We start from the raw sequence: 15,878 nt of genomic DNA, 5'->3' as shown, positions 1-15,878 counted from the left end.
GAGACAGAGAGAGGAGGATTATTTGTGCTCTGCTGTATAGCATAAGCTGTTGTGCTGTGGTTGCAAGATGTCACTTTTTAGTCGTTTCAGAAAACCTCACTGAGCGCCGGAAGCATGGCTAGAAAAAATCTATTTGCCTTTGCAGGATGAGGATTTTGCCCAGGATGCAATATTACACTTCAGTCAGCGCTGGAAAATGTATGAAACATAACAAAAGCTAAATAAATAGGCTTTTGGACTGAGATTATTTGGCCCGTTATCAGTTGTTACATTTGAATAGTGGCTGTTTATGCTCCCAGAAGGCATGGAAATGTTCTGCATAACTGTTGTTGTGCACAACACAACCCAAACAACAATGAATAATACAAAGAAATAAGTCTAGATTTTGGAGCATGCATTTGTTAAATTGAAATGCATTCTTCCATTAATTCACATATTGATCGGTTGCATAAAAAGGGGGGATAAATTACTCCCTGAATTCAGAGTTTTGCTCATAATAGGAATAATTTATCAGCCACTTTTCACCCCCTGGGCTTGTGTTACACCAAACTAGCAGCTTGCGCTGATGAATTAAAAACTGATTCTCTCTGCTTTTGCTTCTGGCACATATCAATTATCACAAGCCAATATTTTCTGCAACAATACCATTTGTAATGCCAATAAATTCACCTTGGAACATTTCCGCTCTGCGTTGCACAGGGAGGTTTGAGCAAATGGGAATCCACCTCAAACAGGAGCGTTAGAAAACAATTTCATCATGAAAATACACCTGATGACTGCTACAATAATTGAAAAACAGCGAAGAGAAATCGAGGCAGGGTTGCCACCAAAAATATGCCATCAGATTACAGATGTAAGGCTCAGCATCGGAGTGCATGTAGCGTTCTTGCTGTAATTACAGTGAAACCTCAGGCTTATTGAAACAAGCTTTTAAATATGCCATGAGTTTGTTACAAGTTCTTTTAAAGCTGTTGCTACTGTGTTTGTCGGATGGGTGACTGGAGGCGCTGCCAAGGTTCAGAGGAAGGATAAAGGGGGTAGAGGGTGGTGGGGGGGGGTACAGGATATGGACAGGGAGAAAAAAACGTGCCAGTGCTTGACAGGCTCAAACAGATTAATTGATAGTGAAATAATGAGAGCTTTTAACCACCCCATCTCATAGGAAGACTCTCTTTGCCTGGCGTTTTTCTCTTTATCTATCTTACCTTACCTAATTCCTGCTTTAGTATGCAACTATTCGTGCTTTGCAATTAACCAATTAATGACTTTACTTTAGAATAGAAAGCTACGGTAAGCCTCCCATCACAAGAAAGATAAAATATATAATTAGAGATCTGAGGCCTCCCTGATATAGTCGGATGGAATCTTGCAGCTGGAAATAAATTAGCGGGAAGAAGTAAAAAATAGCTTGTTGGCAACTGTGTAAGAGAGCCCTGTTTGTTCCGATGCTGCTCACCTCCGAGGACTATTCTGTTCAAATTTCATTGAGTGTTTTCATAGAATTGGCAACATTTCCATTGCAATAGTAGCATCTGCTGTTTATAACCACTTCCATTTATTGCTTTGTCACACTAGCAACATATTCTAACACCTGAACACTCACTTAAGTGTTATATAATGTTGTCATCCAGCTATTCTAGCGTCTCCTCAAGGCTGAACATGTGCAAAGCAAAGTGTTGTAAGATAAATGCTAATATCAGCATCCTGAAATGACCACAGTTACAATGCAAACAAGCCCATGTTGACAGTGATGACCGCAGCCTCAGTGGAGCACTTAAGAAATCAGCCTGAAAAACCCAAGGACGAGTAACCCAGTTGGAACGTTTGTCAGTCCTGTGGGTAGAAATATGCATCCTTCAGAGATCTATTAGTCATTTTAGAGATTACATTAAAACTGCTAATGCCAGTCTGGTGGTATGGCTGCATCTAAGAGCATCAATCTATCCATTTTCTATATCTGCTGAATCCAACTCAGGGCTGCAGGCGGGAAACTATCCCAGCTGTCACTGGGCAGGAGGCACCAGGCCACCAGTCCATCACAGGACCTCATAAAGACACACAGTCATACAAGCTCACACTCGGGTTAGAAACACCAGCTAACCTATGTACATGTTTTTGAGAAGGACACACAGAAAGGCCCCAGCTGGGATTCGAACCCTCCTGCTGTGCAGCCCCAAGGAAGGACAGGCACACAAAAATCCTCTGCAAATAATGAAAGTAAATGTCATTCTTTATCAAAGCTGTGGACCACACAAAGAAACCAATGTGCAGGAATGGCCCACAAATATGTACATTTGCAATAATCTAGTAAACTACAAGCATTATCTTCTTCACTGCACCATTGATGGAACAGTTCTGCTCCCCCAGTGACATAATTTTATCTTTAAATTCCAGTAAAGAAACGTACCCCCTGAAAACAGCCATCATACCTACAGTTAATTTAATACACCGGATCGCCTTACCCTGCATGTTTTAGACTGTGAGAGGAAGTTGGAGTACCTGGAGAAAACCCACTTACAGGGAGAATAAATAAACCTCAGATAAAAAAGGTTTGTATCGGAGTGCAACAGTGCAAACAGCCACACTATAACACACATGTTTGCACATTTATGCATCCTTAGGTAACAATTCTGTTCAAAATAGCAGTCAGAGTCCACAGTATTCAGCTAAAGGATCTTTTCTGTACCATTATTCCCTTTTCCTGGTCACTTTAGTCACTTAAAAATTCAAGTCCAACACTTAAATTATAAAAGACTAACTTACTTATACGCTCAAGATAACACCAGTGGACTATCTAACCAAATAAACTATCATATCACACACAAACACACTCTGATGGGGATGGAGGCATTGATTGAGTTTGGGGCTGGAGAACAGCAGTAACAGCAGGGCACCAGGAAGACAGATGATCTCCAGGAGGGAAGCGAGCACCAACTGTACCTGCAGTCTCTGGAAACCTCTCCTTATCAGCTGATCATATTTGCACAACACGGGGTGAATTATAGTCAGCTGCACAGAGTTCTGTAAACTAATCAATTCGCTGGGAGTAGATTGTTTCTATCGATTAAGCAAACAAAAAGTCTGAAATACAGAGGAACAATAGTCGGCTCAAAGGCTACGTTTGCATAGAACTGGAACTGGAACTGGCTTGTTCCTAAGACCAAAGAAGTGGAGCACATCAGTCCAGCTGTGAGGTCTTTCCACCGGCTGCCGGTCCATCAGAGGATAGACTTTAAAGTTCTGATGCTGGTCCATCAGAGGATAGACTTTAAAGTTCTGATGCCGGTCCATCAGAGGATAGACTTTAAAGTTCTGATGCCGGTCCATCAGAGGATAGACTTTAAAGTTCTGATGCCGGTCCATCAGAGGATAGACTTTAAAGTTCTGATGCCGGTCCATCAGAGGATAGACTTTAAAGTTCTGATGCTGGTCCATCAGAGGATAGACTTTAAAGTTCTGATGCCGGTCCATCAGAGGATAGACTTTAAAGTTCTGATGCTGGTCCATCAGAGGATAGACTTTAAAGTTCTGATGCCGGTCCATCAGAGGATAGACTTTAAAGTTCTGATGCTGCTCTATAAAGCTCTGAATGGTCCAAAATGCATCAAAGACCTCCTGACCCACTATGAACCTTCCAGACCCCTCAGGTCATCTGGATCCAGTTCTTTATCAGTTCCCAGAGTCAGAACCAGACCTGGAGAAGCTGCATTCAGCTTCTATGCTCCACATGTCTGGAACAAACTCCCAGAAAGCCTCAGATCAGCTGAAACTCTCAGGATTTAAGTCCAGGTTGAAGAAACATCTATTTTCAGCTGCATTTGAATAAGCTTGAGTTTCAAAACAGAATCAGATTTTAACTCCTGATTTTATCTTTCATATATATATAATTTTTTTCTGATTCTATCTATTGTTCTTCTTTCTTTCTTTTGTTTAAATTTTAAATCATGCTTTTTATCTCTTCTGTTTTAATGTCTCTGTAAAGCACTTTGAATCACCTTGTTGTTGAATTGTTCTATAAAATAAACTCTCCTTGCCTTGTGGAAGTCTTCAAATACCCAAATCTCGGTGAGAAAAACAACATCTTGGCTTGCAGGAATCTGCAGTCGACCCTGTAGCTCAGACAGGGTCTTTCACCACAGTTCAACATCTTTATAATCTCGACAAAGCAGTCAACAGATAGGCCTCATCCATCAGCTTTCACCTGCCCTTCTCTCTTTTTTTAATTAAATCCTCGTTGTTAAACTTTGGCCTTCATATTCCCTCTGGATGCAAAATCAGTTACTTTCTCTGTCTTCTGTCTCCGTGTTTCTCTTTGCAGGAGATATATTGTATTGATTCTGCTAGTTTTGGAAGATAAAAAGCAGCCCCAGCAGAACAGCATTAGTTTCTGCATCACTTCTTTTATTTTCAAATTTCTTCACACATCCATTTGTTTTGAAAAGCTATGAATGTGGGTGTTATTCCACTGCTTATCATGGCATCTTTGAGGTGGCGCGATCATGTTAATTAGTGATAATTTAAGGTGATTCACGTTTCTAAATAATCAGAATTTGTCAGGATAAGCATGGAAGTGACTGACAACAGAGGCCTCTAAACATCTGATGAATTCTGTTTCTTATTTCTTTAATTCATAATTAAGATGATTCATGCCTTGTGAGTGCGACATTGTCTGGGTTTACATCCCAAAGCAAATATCTAACGCTAAGCTCTTCATTAAGAAATATCAATCTCAAATTTAGTTAAATAAATAGATTATCGACACTTAAAGAATTTGTAGCCAGCAGGTTTCTCAGAGAAAAGCATCAGGGACTAATTTAACACAATTTCCTTCAAATTAGCATAACCACATGAAGTTTATATCAACCTGACTTACTTTTTGTCATCCATCCACAGAATGTCTTTGTTCTGCTCTGATAAAATATGTTCACAATGACAGGCTTAGGTTAGTTAGAGCTGCACGGCCAAGGATGTTGTTGCTATGGTGATTTTGTTAATAAGTGAAGAGCCTTTTCTGCAGCCAGTTAGCTTAGAGCAGAGATGGGACACTGCTTCCCTGGTTTTACCACTAATTCTTCCTGATACCAACAGGACACAGACTGCTTGTGCATCACTTGCTGTGAAACTGCAACTGAGTCCTATAAACTCAATGAGGATTTAAAAGAAGTTAAACAATATGTTGTCTTGTGAAAAAGAAAGAAAATGCTTTGCAAATCAGAAAATTTAAATCCTCTGGCCCTCACCAGGTCATAAAATTAGGTATTAAATATTAATATTACCCAAAAAATAAATATTACTTTAGATGAAAAACAAAACATCATACTGTATTATTATTTATATCATTTATTAAACAAAAACTGTAGAAAAAGAGTGAAAAATCATCTACTAAGTTTTGGTAGTTTGCTGATCTGCAGCATTCAGGTGATTGTTAATGTAGAAGATAGCATAAGGAAAGACTTAATGGCTCTTTATTTCTATTTGTAGCGTAAAAAAACCCAACCGGCTGTATTTCTTTAGAAGATACAAGACTTGTTTTCCACCTAATGCTTTGTTATATATACATATTTAAAAAAAAAACTAGATTTATAGATAATTTCAGCTACTAAAAGCAGTTTGCTGTTTGAGTTACCTTTTCAAACTTTAAACCCTTTCAGTTTTATTTGATACGTATGAATAAGCTGAGGCATGAAAACGCACACATGGCGAGTTCTACTCACCGTGAGAGTGTGCGCTGACTGAGGCGGGAGTCCAGTGACATCTACCCGCGCCAAGTCATCTGAGAGAGCGTTGAGCCCGTGGATGAACAGGAACGACCCGCTGATCACAACGTCTTCCTGTGGTACCAGATTCAGATGCTCGTCCACCTGGAACCTGGGATCTGACACGTCAAACTTCACATCCTCGTTCCCTGCACAGTCATCGAACTCAACTGCAAGAAACACACAGAACGGGACAAGGTTTTCACACCACTCTGAACAAATTACGAGCAGAAATGCCAAGAGAAATGGGTCGGTCACGCTATAATGTAAAGGAAATAAAGTTAAGGGGCTGCCATGAAAGGAAGGAATGAACAACTATCCTGACAATAAAACCTGCACAAAGCCAGTTCTCTCTATTCAAAGCAGCTGATTCTGATTTTGCAGGACTGTTGTTACTGCAGAGAATGCAGTGGCATCTGCAGTTGTTAGGCAGAAGAGAGGAAAAGTGTCACTGCTGGGTTCTGAGTTGTGTGCATGTGATGCAGACACGTGTGGGCTTGTCTTGTCTGACTGTGGGAGATATCGCCAAAGACTCCAGCAGGCATTATCCTTTCTGATCATGTTCATCCTCTCTTTATCTCTCTCACATACTCCCCTCGGTGTTGCAACATGATCCCCATGTCCTCCCCCACCCTCGGTGCTGACAATCCTCTCCTCACTTATCCATCACCTCCTCTTTACCTTGGCCTCCCATGATGATCCCCAACTGTCGTGGAGAAGGGAGGGAGAGAAGAAGTCTGCAGGCGTGGCTGTGCTCTCGTGTTGTAATTAAAAGCAAGATGCAGAAAGAAAAGTGTGAAGAGACCTTTAAACCCTAAAGTGCCTTAAACAAACTGTATGTGGCTTATTTAAGTCCTATTTTCTTTTTTAAAATGGTGTTTGAGACCAGGAACTGCCTGCAACTGTAGACATATAGGTAGAGAAAGATCTATACTCTTAATATTCATCATGCCACAAGATTTCAGACATGTTGTCACTTCTAAAGTCTACAAAAATCGCCTGTTAGTTTATAATATAAAGGAGGATAAATCAATCAAAGACTGGCAATGTTAAGCTTCTTTTCTGAGAGTCATGAGAAGCACTTAAAAAAAAGCTGATGGAAGTAATTCTAAAACATGGAAGCGTGTATCCTCTGTGCTTCTAGTGTTTTTAGCAGGGAATGAACAGCCATTTCTGTGAGAATTAAATGAGTTTACATCTGAGCCCATATTTATGGTGTTTTATAAAGCAGCATATGGATCACTGGTGACTGCAGATAAATCACAGTTTAAGCCATATGTACGAAGGCTACAAGCTTTATATGCACAGCAAGTCCATTAAATAGTAAAACCAATACACCGTACACTAACTGCCTCGATGCAGATCTAAAGAATCTCTGCCTTACAAACATCATTTTAATCATTACAATGCAGAAATGATGGAGTTTATCTGCATAAACTTTGGAAAACGTCATTTAACTTGAAATTACATTGTTTAGTTTGATCAGTTGTAAAATACAGAACTAAGAAAAATGGCTTTAAGATGTATTAAATACAACATGGACTGAATGAGAATAAATACAATCCCAGTTCCCAAAAAATTGTGGTCTTGCAAGCCATTGATTTGCAAATGACAAATATTTGAGTCACAAAAGAACGTGTGAGACGACCTCATAGTGTGAATAACGTTCATCAACTTCAATCTGCAAAGATTTTCATCAATTTAAGTGTTCCACCATCAATAAGCACATGGTAAAAAGAATCCTGAGATACTGCAGAGTAGTGATGGGACGAACAACACTGGTGCATCAGCTCTGTGTCGAGAGCCCAAGAGAGAAACCCCGTATTGGTGCGTGTATCACTTTAAGAAAAAATCACGTGACCGATACAGGAACGGTGTCGCTTGAATGTGACGGCGCCAAATTGTGTTTATAAGGAAGCAAACTGTGTCAACATGTTGTGGGTTTGTTGGATGGAGGTTTGTTGTTATCCAAACCTTCATCAACTTGCACTGAAAATGTTGTGTTCACCCTCTTCATCTGTACCCTGTGAAAGAGTTTTTTCCAAGGCAGGGGAACTGGTAAGAGGAGAAATCGCCTTGGAGCAAACACCCTACAAAAACGGTTGTTCCTCAATAAAAATGCATAAATGAATCTATATGTAATTTGTTTTATTTTTTATGCTTTAACACTTACGTTAACAAACTTCCACACATAGGATAAAAAGTTGAACTCTCAATTTTAATACAAATTTGCTATATTTTACAAACCAACTCAGTTCAGCATTTACATCAACAAGGTTTGAAGCCTATTTTGAACTCTTCTCATGGACAACTTGACTCACAAATTGAGCGAATGAAGTTATACAATAATGAGATTATATCTTAAATAAAGGACTGGTGAGTAAATGTCTCGCAGGCTCATGTTGGATTTGCCGCATTTTACCTGGTCCATCTTCTTATTTCATTTACCTGCAATGATTTCAGAACACCTGAAGGGGGCACTATTGAGTGACCAACACAGTTTCAATACAGTGCCGACACAGTTTGTGTAGTGTGTCAATACACTCCTTGAGGTAGCATCATCCCATCACTACTGCAGAGCGAAGGTCAGCGAAGGTCAAGACCTCATGGCGGTAAATTGTCTCACTTTCAACACCTTACGTGTTTTCTGTCTTATTGTGAATAAAAACACAAAAAAAAAGCTTTTTGGGGAGAATTGGGTCTGTCCAACAAAATATGGAGAGTTTGTTTTTTCCAAAATACTGATAAAAACTGATGTTTTTGCAGCCAAAAAGCTTCACAGAGCTGAAGGTTAACATCTGTGACGGTACAGTCCCGTCATTCAGTTTGAGCAGCAAAGGGTCAGCTCATAGCATTCTTCTTCTTTGACTCACAGGAAAACAACAACACCAGAAAATACAATTTAATGTCTCAACCTGGTCACTCAGATTGCAAGTTGGGTTTAATTTCTATAAGGTCCGAGAGAGCATTTGAGCTCGTCATCAGTAAATAAAAGTTTAAATGCTTGTTTTCATTGTTATGCTCTTTTTGACTCATTTATTAATTAATCTGAAATCATTAGTCCTTCACTGGGATAGTTTCCACTCTAATATCACATGCATGAGCCTGGTTATTACAGGCGTTTAATGCCACAGACAGTTATTTATCTATGTTTTTTACTTCTTCTATGTGCAGCAGGCATTACTGAGGATACCATGGCTGAACTGATGTTTAGTAGTAGTTTTTTAAACTTTTTTACAGGGTATAAATCAGTCCATAGTCCATGTAGCTCCTCTAAATGTGTCCCTCTGCAGCCAGGATTAGCCTCAGATTAGCCTCAGTTTAGCCTGATATAATGCAGCTAAAACACTGGTGAAGTTCTGATTTTTTCCAGGCACTGGAAGAAAATAATGTGCTTTGTGAATCAGCTGCTTCCAGAGCACAGAATTGGCTCCGTGTCAGCCAATTAACACTTGTTTGGACTACAAGAACCACTTTGAGTAACGTGACAAGTCGTATCCTCTGTGTGTCTCTGCTTTGTTTGAGTCCCCTTTGTGTTTCCTTCTCCCTGCTGTACAGCACAGCAGAGCGTATTTTCTCTGCTCTGGAGAAAACGGCACACAAAGGAGCTGTGGTTGTTGCTCCAGTTGAGTTGCAGAGAAGGGGACACACTGAACAGAACAGACACAGCAAAGTGCTGAGCCTATGGTTTATGAGCACAGAGACACATAAATCTATAAGAAACAGAACAGAGAGACGAAGAAAAAGAGCAGCTGAAATCCTCACACTGAGCTGAAGTAGAACAAATGCACACAGATAACATAAGACTTCTAATTAAGTGCATTAGCACCAGTTAACGTGATGCCAAATGCTTACATTAGATAAACTTTGTTCCTTTTGGCAGCATGGACAAATTATCCCCGATCAAGCAGATTCACAGGATTGGTTTTATAGATCTGACAGTTTAAATCTGTGATAGTGAAACTATTGTACTGCAATTCCAAGGTGTTAAACACTCAGCCGTGGTGTTGATGAAGTGCTTTAACAGAAGTCTTTTACCAGATTTAGAATAAAACACTTAAATAAATGTAAAAGTCTTTTCAGTATCTGCTGTCTGATGTTCTACTCCATCAAAAATCAATGATTATTAACTGAGTTGGATCAATAGAAGTGACCTTTTCTTTTTTTCCTAAAGAATAAAGAGCAAACTGGACCTTCTCGTCTGCTATTTTGCACCACGGATGCTTCATATCATGAGTTCTTGGTACTCTGTCCTCTAAGTTGGAGGGATGGGAGCCTGCTTTGGTTAGATGGTGTCTGAAAAATGAGGATTTTATGTTGTTCTTTTGTTCTTTTACTTTCTGTCTGGACACACAACACTTGCTGTGGCATAATTAATATGCCATAATCCCAGACTGCATTAGTTATTTGCCACGATCATCCATCAGTGACGTTAGAGTTAAACCAGTGGAAACTGCAGCACATCTCAGGGATTCTCCATGGGGTTTAGGTTTGGAGTCTGGAGTGGAAAAATCCATGTGTCCCTGAACCTCTCTTTCACAATCTGAGTCCTTGCCATTGTTTTAATGGACACCAAGAAATGTACTGATGGACATTTACCAGTAACTACTAACATATCTACTGTACTATATGACAGATTTCCAGTGTCCTGACAGGGAATATTTATTCCCTTAATTCTCAAAGGTACGGACAAAGAAGCAAAGGCCTCACAGCACTGGATTAATAAAGATTAATGTATGATGTATAGATATTGGTACAAAGCAGGGGGACTGATGTTGATCATTTCAGGTGCTGCTGAAATCAGCCAGTTTTGTCCTGATGCTGAAAGTAACACAACTTCTATTGTGTATTGTGAGGAAGTGCTAACCTTCTCACTGTATGCTGGATCGGATTGTAGGTGTGGAACGGTCTCTCCAGTCCTGTTTGCATCTGGGCGTGGGCTCAAAGAGGGAGCTCGCCTCCATAGGTCTCCCTTTATGGAGACCAGAAAGAGGTGGGGATTGTTGTGATTGGTAGATCAAAAAGGGTGGAAATATTTTCAGTTAATTAAATTGGATTATTTATGTTGTACATTTTGTGGATTAGTTTTGAATGCACTATATTTTCTTTCTTTATTTTGCAGGGGTTAATTTGTATTTGTTGGCACAAACAAATTAAGATCTGTATGATTTCATTGTTAATGATCGATCCTCTTATCCCCAGATCTGCTCTGATAGGCTCGTTTGAACTGGAGAGGAGGCCTATCAGAGCATATATGTCTGTTGGGAAGAGTAACACCCCATTTTCCCTTTGTTAAAAGGCTACGTTGGATGAGTTAATAAAAGTCAACTTGTACTCTGTACACCTTGTGAGGCCCTGCATCTCTCACTTTACTACATTTATATTAACACTTGAAACTTTCTACAAGGAGATGCTGCTGCTCTGACTCTAAAGTCGACCCCCTTCAACAGTCTTTAGCTTTCAGAAAGCAACAGGTTCACATCTACCTGTAACTAATCAGTAAGTAAGTGCTTCTGTTTTCTAGTGAGCTCGCACCAAGAGAAATGGGAAAAGTCCAAGGCTGTCTGACAATAAAATCAATAGAATAAAGTCTATCAAAGCTGTCATTTGATAGACTTAACCTTTGTGACTGATTAAGCTGTTTTTATTATCTCTCACACTCCAGGCGTTTTAAAGTCTTCTCGCTAGACAAGAATCATTTTTTGCCATCTGGATTAGGAGAAGAGGAGAATAGCAGAGCGAGGAAAAATGAAATGAAATGGAAAAAAAAAAATAAAAAATCACAGAAATGGCAAGTCTACAATGGACAATGAGAGAATGCAACAAAGTCAACAAGCTACTCTCCAGGGAAACAAGACTCCATCTCAACATTCAACTCTCACTTCTGAGCCAAAGCATGAAAGATGTGTTCATTTCCATTCCCATTACAAGCCTCAGATTTATTTCAATAACATGAGCGAGCTCTTTAGAGCCTGCAAATTGCAGTGCCAAACAGTGTCAGTGGCATTTCAAAGGCAGCCAGAGAGCGTTTGATGGTATTCTAATGTTGTCAGGTTTTGGGGGATTTCAGAAGAAAGCATGGTGAGCTGATGGCTTTGAAGTCAGACAACAATGACAGAATGCAACTTACCCCACTCAGCATCCACACAACCACACACCCACTTCTTACTGGCTCTGGGTTGAAAGGACTGTGCACGACATGGATTAGGGTAACCAAAGTCCCCAAATCATTATTCAAGAAAAGAAACAGGGTATGGGGTGGGGTTCAACTCTGACATTCAAGCTCCATCCAGTCAAACACTCAAGTGCAGCCTGTAAATGTCAAATTAAACTGGTTACTTTAGGCTTGAATCGTTTCCCCCAGCTTCCCCCTGCATAAAAAGAGAAAGACTACCATTCAAAGTCCCATTGAAATAGCAAGAGCGCCTGCCTCTGCTTATTTTCATACACAGATTTCCTGTAAAGGCATACATAAAGGACCACTAAGGTTTCCTCAGCAGACTAGCAGTGTTCAGATTTGTATGTAAGATCCATTTTGTGGGACCCTCCCTTCATATTGTGTTGAGCTTTACCACCCGACTGCTCCAATACATCCAATAATCATTCTTCATTCTTAAATGTACTACAACTCTTCACACTCCTGTCTATTCAGCCATTTCCATAACATGCCCAGTGGTGCTAAAGTTTTGTCAAGTCAAAGAAAAACAGATTCAAAGATTTTCCAGCCAGAGTCCAAGCAAAATATGAGCGAGATCCGAGTGGCAGCTTTGGTTTTATTCTTGAACGTGTTCCTTAGACTGCAGCTGAAAGGCTAATTTACTTATATTAATCAGCTTATTTTGTTTAATAGATTGTGTTTTACAATTGAAACTTGTCAAAGTGGAGGTGCTGAATTAAATAAATTAATGGATCCTGGTAAGGAAATTCATTACAGCTTTGTACAGGATGCGATCCATGCTAGTTAGCTAGTTTTATTTTAGCTTGAGGGGTGTGTCTGACTGCTTGATACCATTTTTTTTTTGTTTTGCATTGTTGCTTTGTCATGTTAATACATTTCCATCCATTTGAGTAACTAAACAATTATCCAAAAATCTCCATTTTAAGACAAGTCAACTTTTTCTTCACACTTATAATGTCGTTAGCCTTATAGCATTTAACACATTTTAGAGTTCAAAATCACTATCTGCATGTTATTAGTCATTAGTCATCTCTTTGACTTGGGCATTTTATAAACTACACACAAAGATTTTCCAAAAACATTCAAATATGACTTTGGCAATTATGCTATTAAGCTAACGATGTGCAAAAATGGACATTGGATTTTCCTGTAAAACAAAAATAGAATAAAAAATGTGTTGCTCCTGGTGGGATTTCTAACAAAAACACCTCCAAAAAGTAGGAAATTAATATAAATTCCCAATATTTCTGGAACCAACCATGAATTTTTCACCTCATGTCAGTTAGTCTCTAAAATATCAAAACTTAACTTTCTTCCAGGGCCATCAAAACTCACACACAGAACAAAACTCTTTCAGTAAGAAGACAAAAAGAATCATCTTAGATAATGCTGACACCAGCTATTATCAGAGTATTTACATTGGCTCCACTTTTTTTTGTCAGCCGCATAAAATTGAATTTTTTTCTCTCCCCTGTCAGGTACTAAAGTTTTCCTTTGAGGTGCTTTGAAGACTATTTTCTGTCTTGTAACAAAATGTCAAGTCTCCATGATGGGAGAGATGTGAATCAGAGGCGTAATCTCAAAGGTGGCAGCACGGGTGTGTTTGAGCTGATAGCTGCCGTGTCTAACCAGACAGACTGTGCTCAGCCTCATAAAAAAGGCTCTGGAGAACCCCTTAAGCAAATAATCACCGAGCATTATAGAGGGAGCTGCTTTTGAAAATGTATTTACACCCTGAATTGCATTTTACCCTTGAGTTTTCTATCATAGGGCATTGTGTAAGACCCATTACAGGGATTCAATAGTAACAAGGTTTGGGCTTTTCATCAGGGAAGATAACAATTTTGAAGGATTTTGCCAACTATGGGGGTCCTGACGGCAGAATCTTTCATCTAGGCTTTAACAAATGATCAAGACCCTCCTCCGCCACCTGTGCTGCCACTCAAGCCAATCCCATCAGGTTAGCTGTAGGTAGGATTCCTAATCATTGTATGAGGCAGAAAAAAGTGTCGGGATGATCAAGCTTTGATGTCTGCTGCCCTGGTGACCAAAGACAATTAATATACCGTTACTTTTTTATCTGAGGCAACATTAAAGAATGTAAAATATTGGCCAGTTAAGCATACAAACTACTTTATTATCTATTAATCTTTCTTTTCACAGCACATTGAATACTACCCCCAAAAACACTTTGCCCTAGTTCCTGATGTTTCACATAGACCTTGCCTGTAATTTGTGTGAAAAATGACATTTCTCAAACAAATTCACCTCCTGATCTCATCCAAAACCTTTGAATGTATGACGGAAAACAAATTCTGCCTTTTTTTTTAAGCACAACTTTCCAAATAATGATTTGCTGTGGTTGGATTAGTTCATGTGTCCATTGGTTTTTATGTTTTATTGGTGTTAGTTTTACTTAAAATTACTTAAATCACCTCAACCAAGACGTTTTTAATGCATAAACCTAACCACATAATCCATTTATCCAAGGAGAGTTGCAAATTAAAGCCAATGTAGAAAGTATTGCCAGATCCTGATGCAGATTTATGGCCTCTTGTGATAAAAACTCCTTTTGTAGCATCACAGCATCACAAAAAATGCTCAGAGACTTAAAAATGTTTAAGTTTTTTTTACAGTCTCCGAGACATTTGGTTACTCAGGTAATTAATTTCTTCTTTGGACCCCCTGAGCTGGATTTATACGTCTGTCTCAAGACATTTGGAAAAGACGGCAGCAGAGAAGTCTTAGAACAGGCTCAATAACATCGGTTCCATCAACTTATTGTTATTAACACTGGAAAGGAGTTAAATCAAGAAGCCAATGTGTATTTTAAGCCCAAGATGATTCAGTTTGGCCTTACAGATATGGAACTTTTGCAGACTGAAGACGGGGTTGCGTTTCTGCTCATTTCAAAAGGTAGTTTAGGGCTTAAGAGGATGAACAAAGCGGAAAGCAAAAATAGCTCAAAGTGGTGGTTTCTCTGATATTACCTTCAGGGACAGATCCATCCTGCTGCACTCTGGTTAAGGATTCTGTCTTAAAAGTGTGGTCTAGTTACAGTATTTGGCAGACTTAGCATAAAATATACACAGATTACTTGATATGATGCGATATTACAGTCAAAATAACACCAAAGAACAAGTAACAGCTGAAACCGCATTTGAGATATCCACCTTTCAAATGAAAAGACTTCAAAAACCAGACGTACACATGTACATTCTCACTGAATTACTGACTCTGCATAGGGCTTTGATCAGATCTTTGATCTTAGCATGTGTGAGGAGCAGAGAGGACAAGATGAAACTGACAGCGAAGATGCATTAGTAAAGGTGGAGTTAAAAGGGAGGACAGCTATGGCGTAACCACGCATTCTTTGGGGGGGTCGTGTCCCCCCCAATATTGAGAAAATACCAACCTGTCCCCCCCAATATACAGAAGAAAATATGTAAAATGCATGTTCTCCTTTTATGAACCCTGTCAAGGGATCGGTCTCTTGTTATGTCTTATTTATTTTCAACTTATTTCCGTGTGTTACCGTGGTAACGGCTGCGCCGCGGTCGCCGTTGTTGATGCTAACACTCTAGCCAATGAGAGTGACGTCACCGGGCGCGCCGCCGTCTCAGCAGCGGCTCAACCGCGCCAAGCTCAACAGTGTTACCATGGGAACGTAACGGCTGCGCCGCGGTCGCCGTTGTTGATGCTAACACTCTAGCCAATGAGAGTGACCCACCGGGCGCGCTTGCGTGTGTTACCATGGGAACGTAACGGCTGCGCCGCGGTCGCCGTTGTTGATGCTAACACTCTAGCCAATGAGAGTGACCCACCGGCTCTCGTTATCTTTACGTTGGACTTCTACTTTTGACGGAGCCGCTGCTCAACAGAGCAGATTGTACCAGAACAGGAAGTCCAACACAGAATCAACAAAATAAACTTCCGCCCCCTTT

General features: G+C 39.8%; 1 protein-coding gene across 1 annotated transcript in view; it reads right to left on the bottom strand.

Annotated features, from left to right (window-relative positions):
* Positions 1–15,878, bottom strand: part of cdh13 (cadherin 13, H-cadherin (heart)) — a 345,689-nt gene that overhangs the window by 208,040 nt on the left and 121,771 nt on the right. The window contains exon 3 of the mRNA XM_072385388.1: positions 5,715–5,926. Coding sequence (XP_072241489.1) covers positions 5,715–5,926 — 212 coding nt within the window. The remainder of the gene's footprint in view (positions 1–5,714; positions 5,927–15,878) is intronic.

The sequence above is a fragment of the Leuresthes tenuis genome, unplaced genomic scaffold, assembly GCF_036924035.1.
Source record: "Leuresthes tenuis unplaced genomic scaffold, fLeuTen1.0.hap1 SCAF_5, whole genome shotgun sequence".
Taxonomy (NCBI): Eukaryota; Metazoa; Chordata; class Actinopteri; order Atheriniformes; family Atherinopsidae; genus Leuresthes; species Leuresthes tenuis.
The sequence above is the reverse complement of the archived record's forward strand: the minus strand, read 5'-3'. Positions and strand labels throughout refer to the sequence as shown.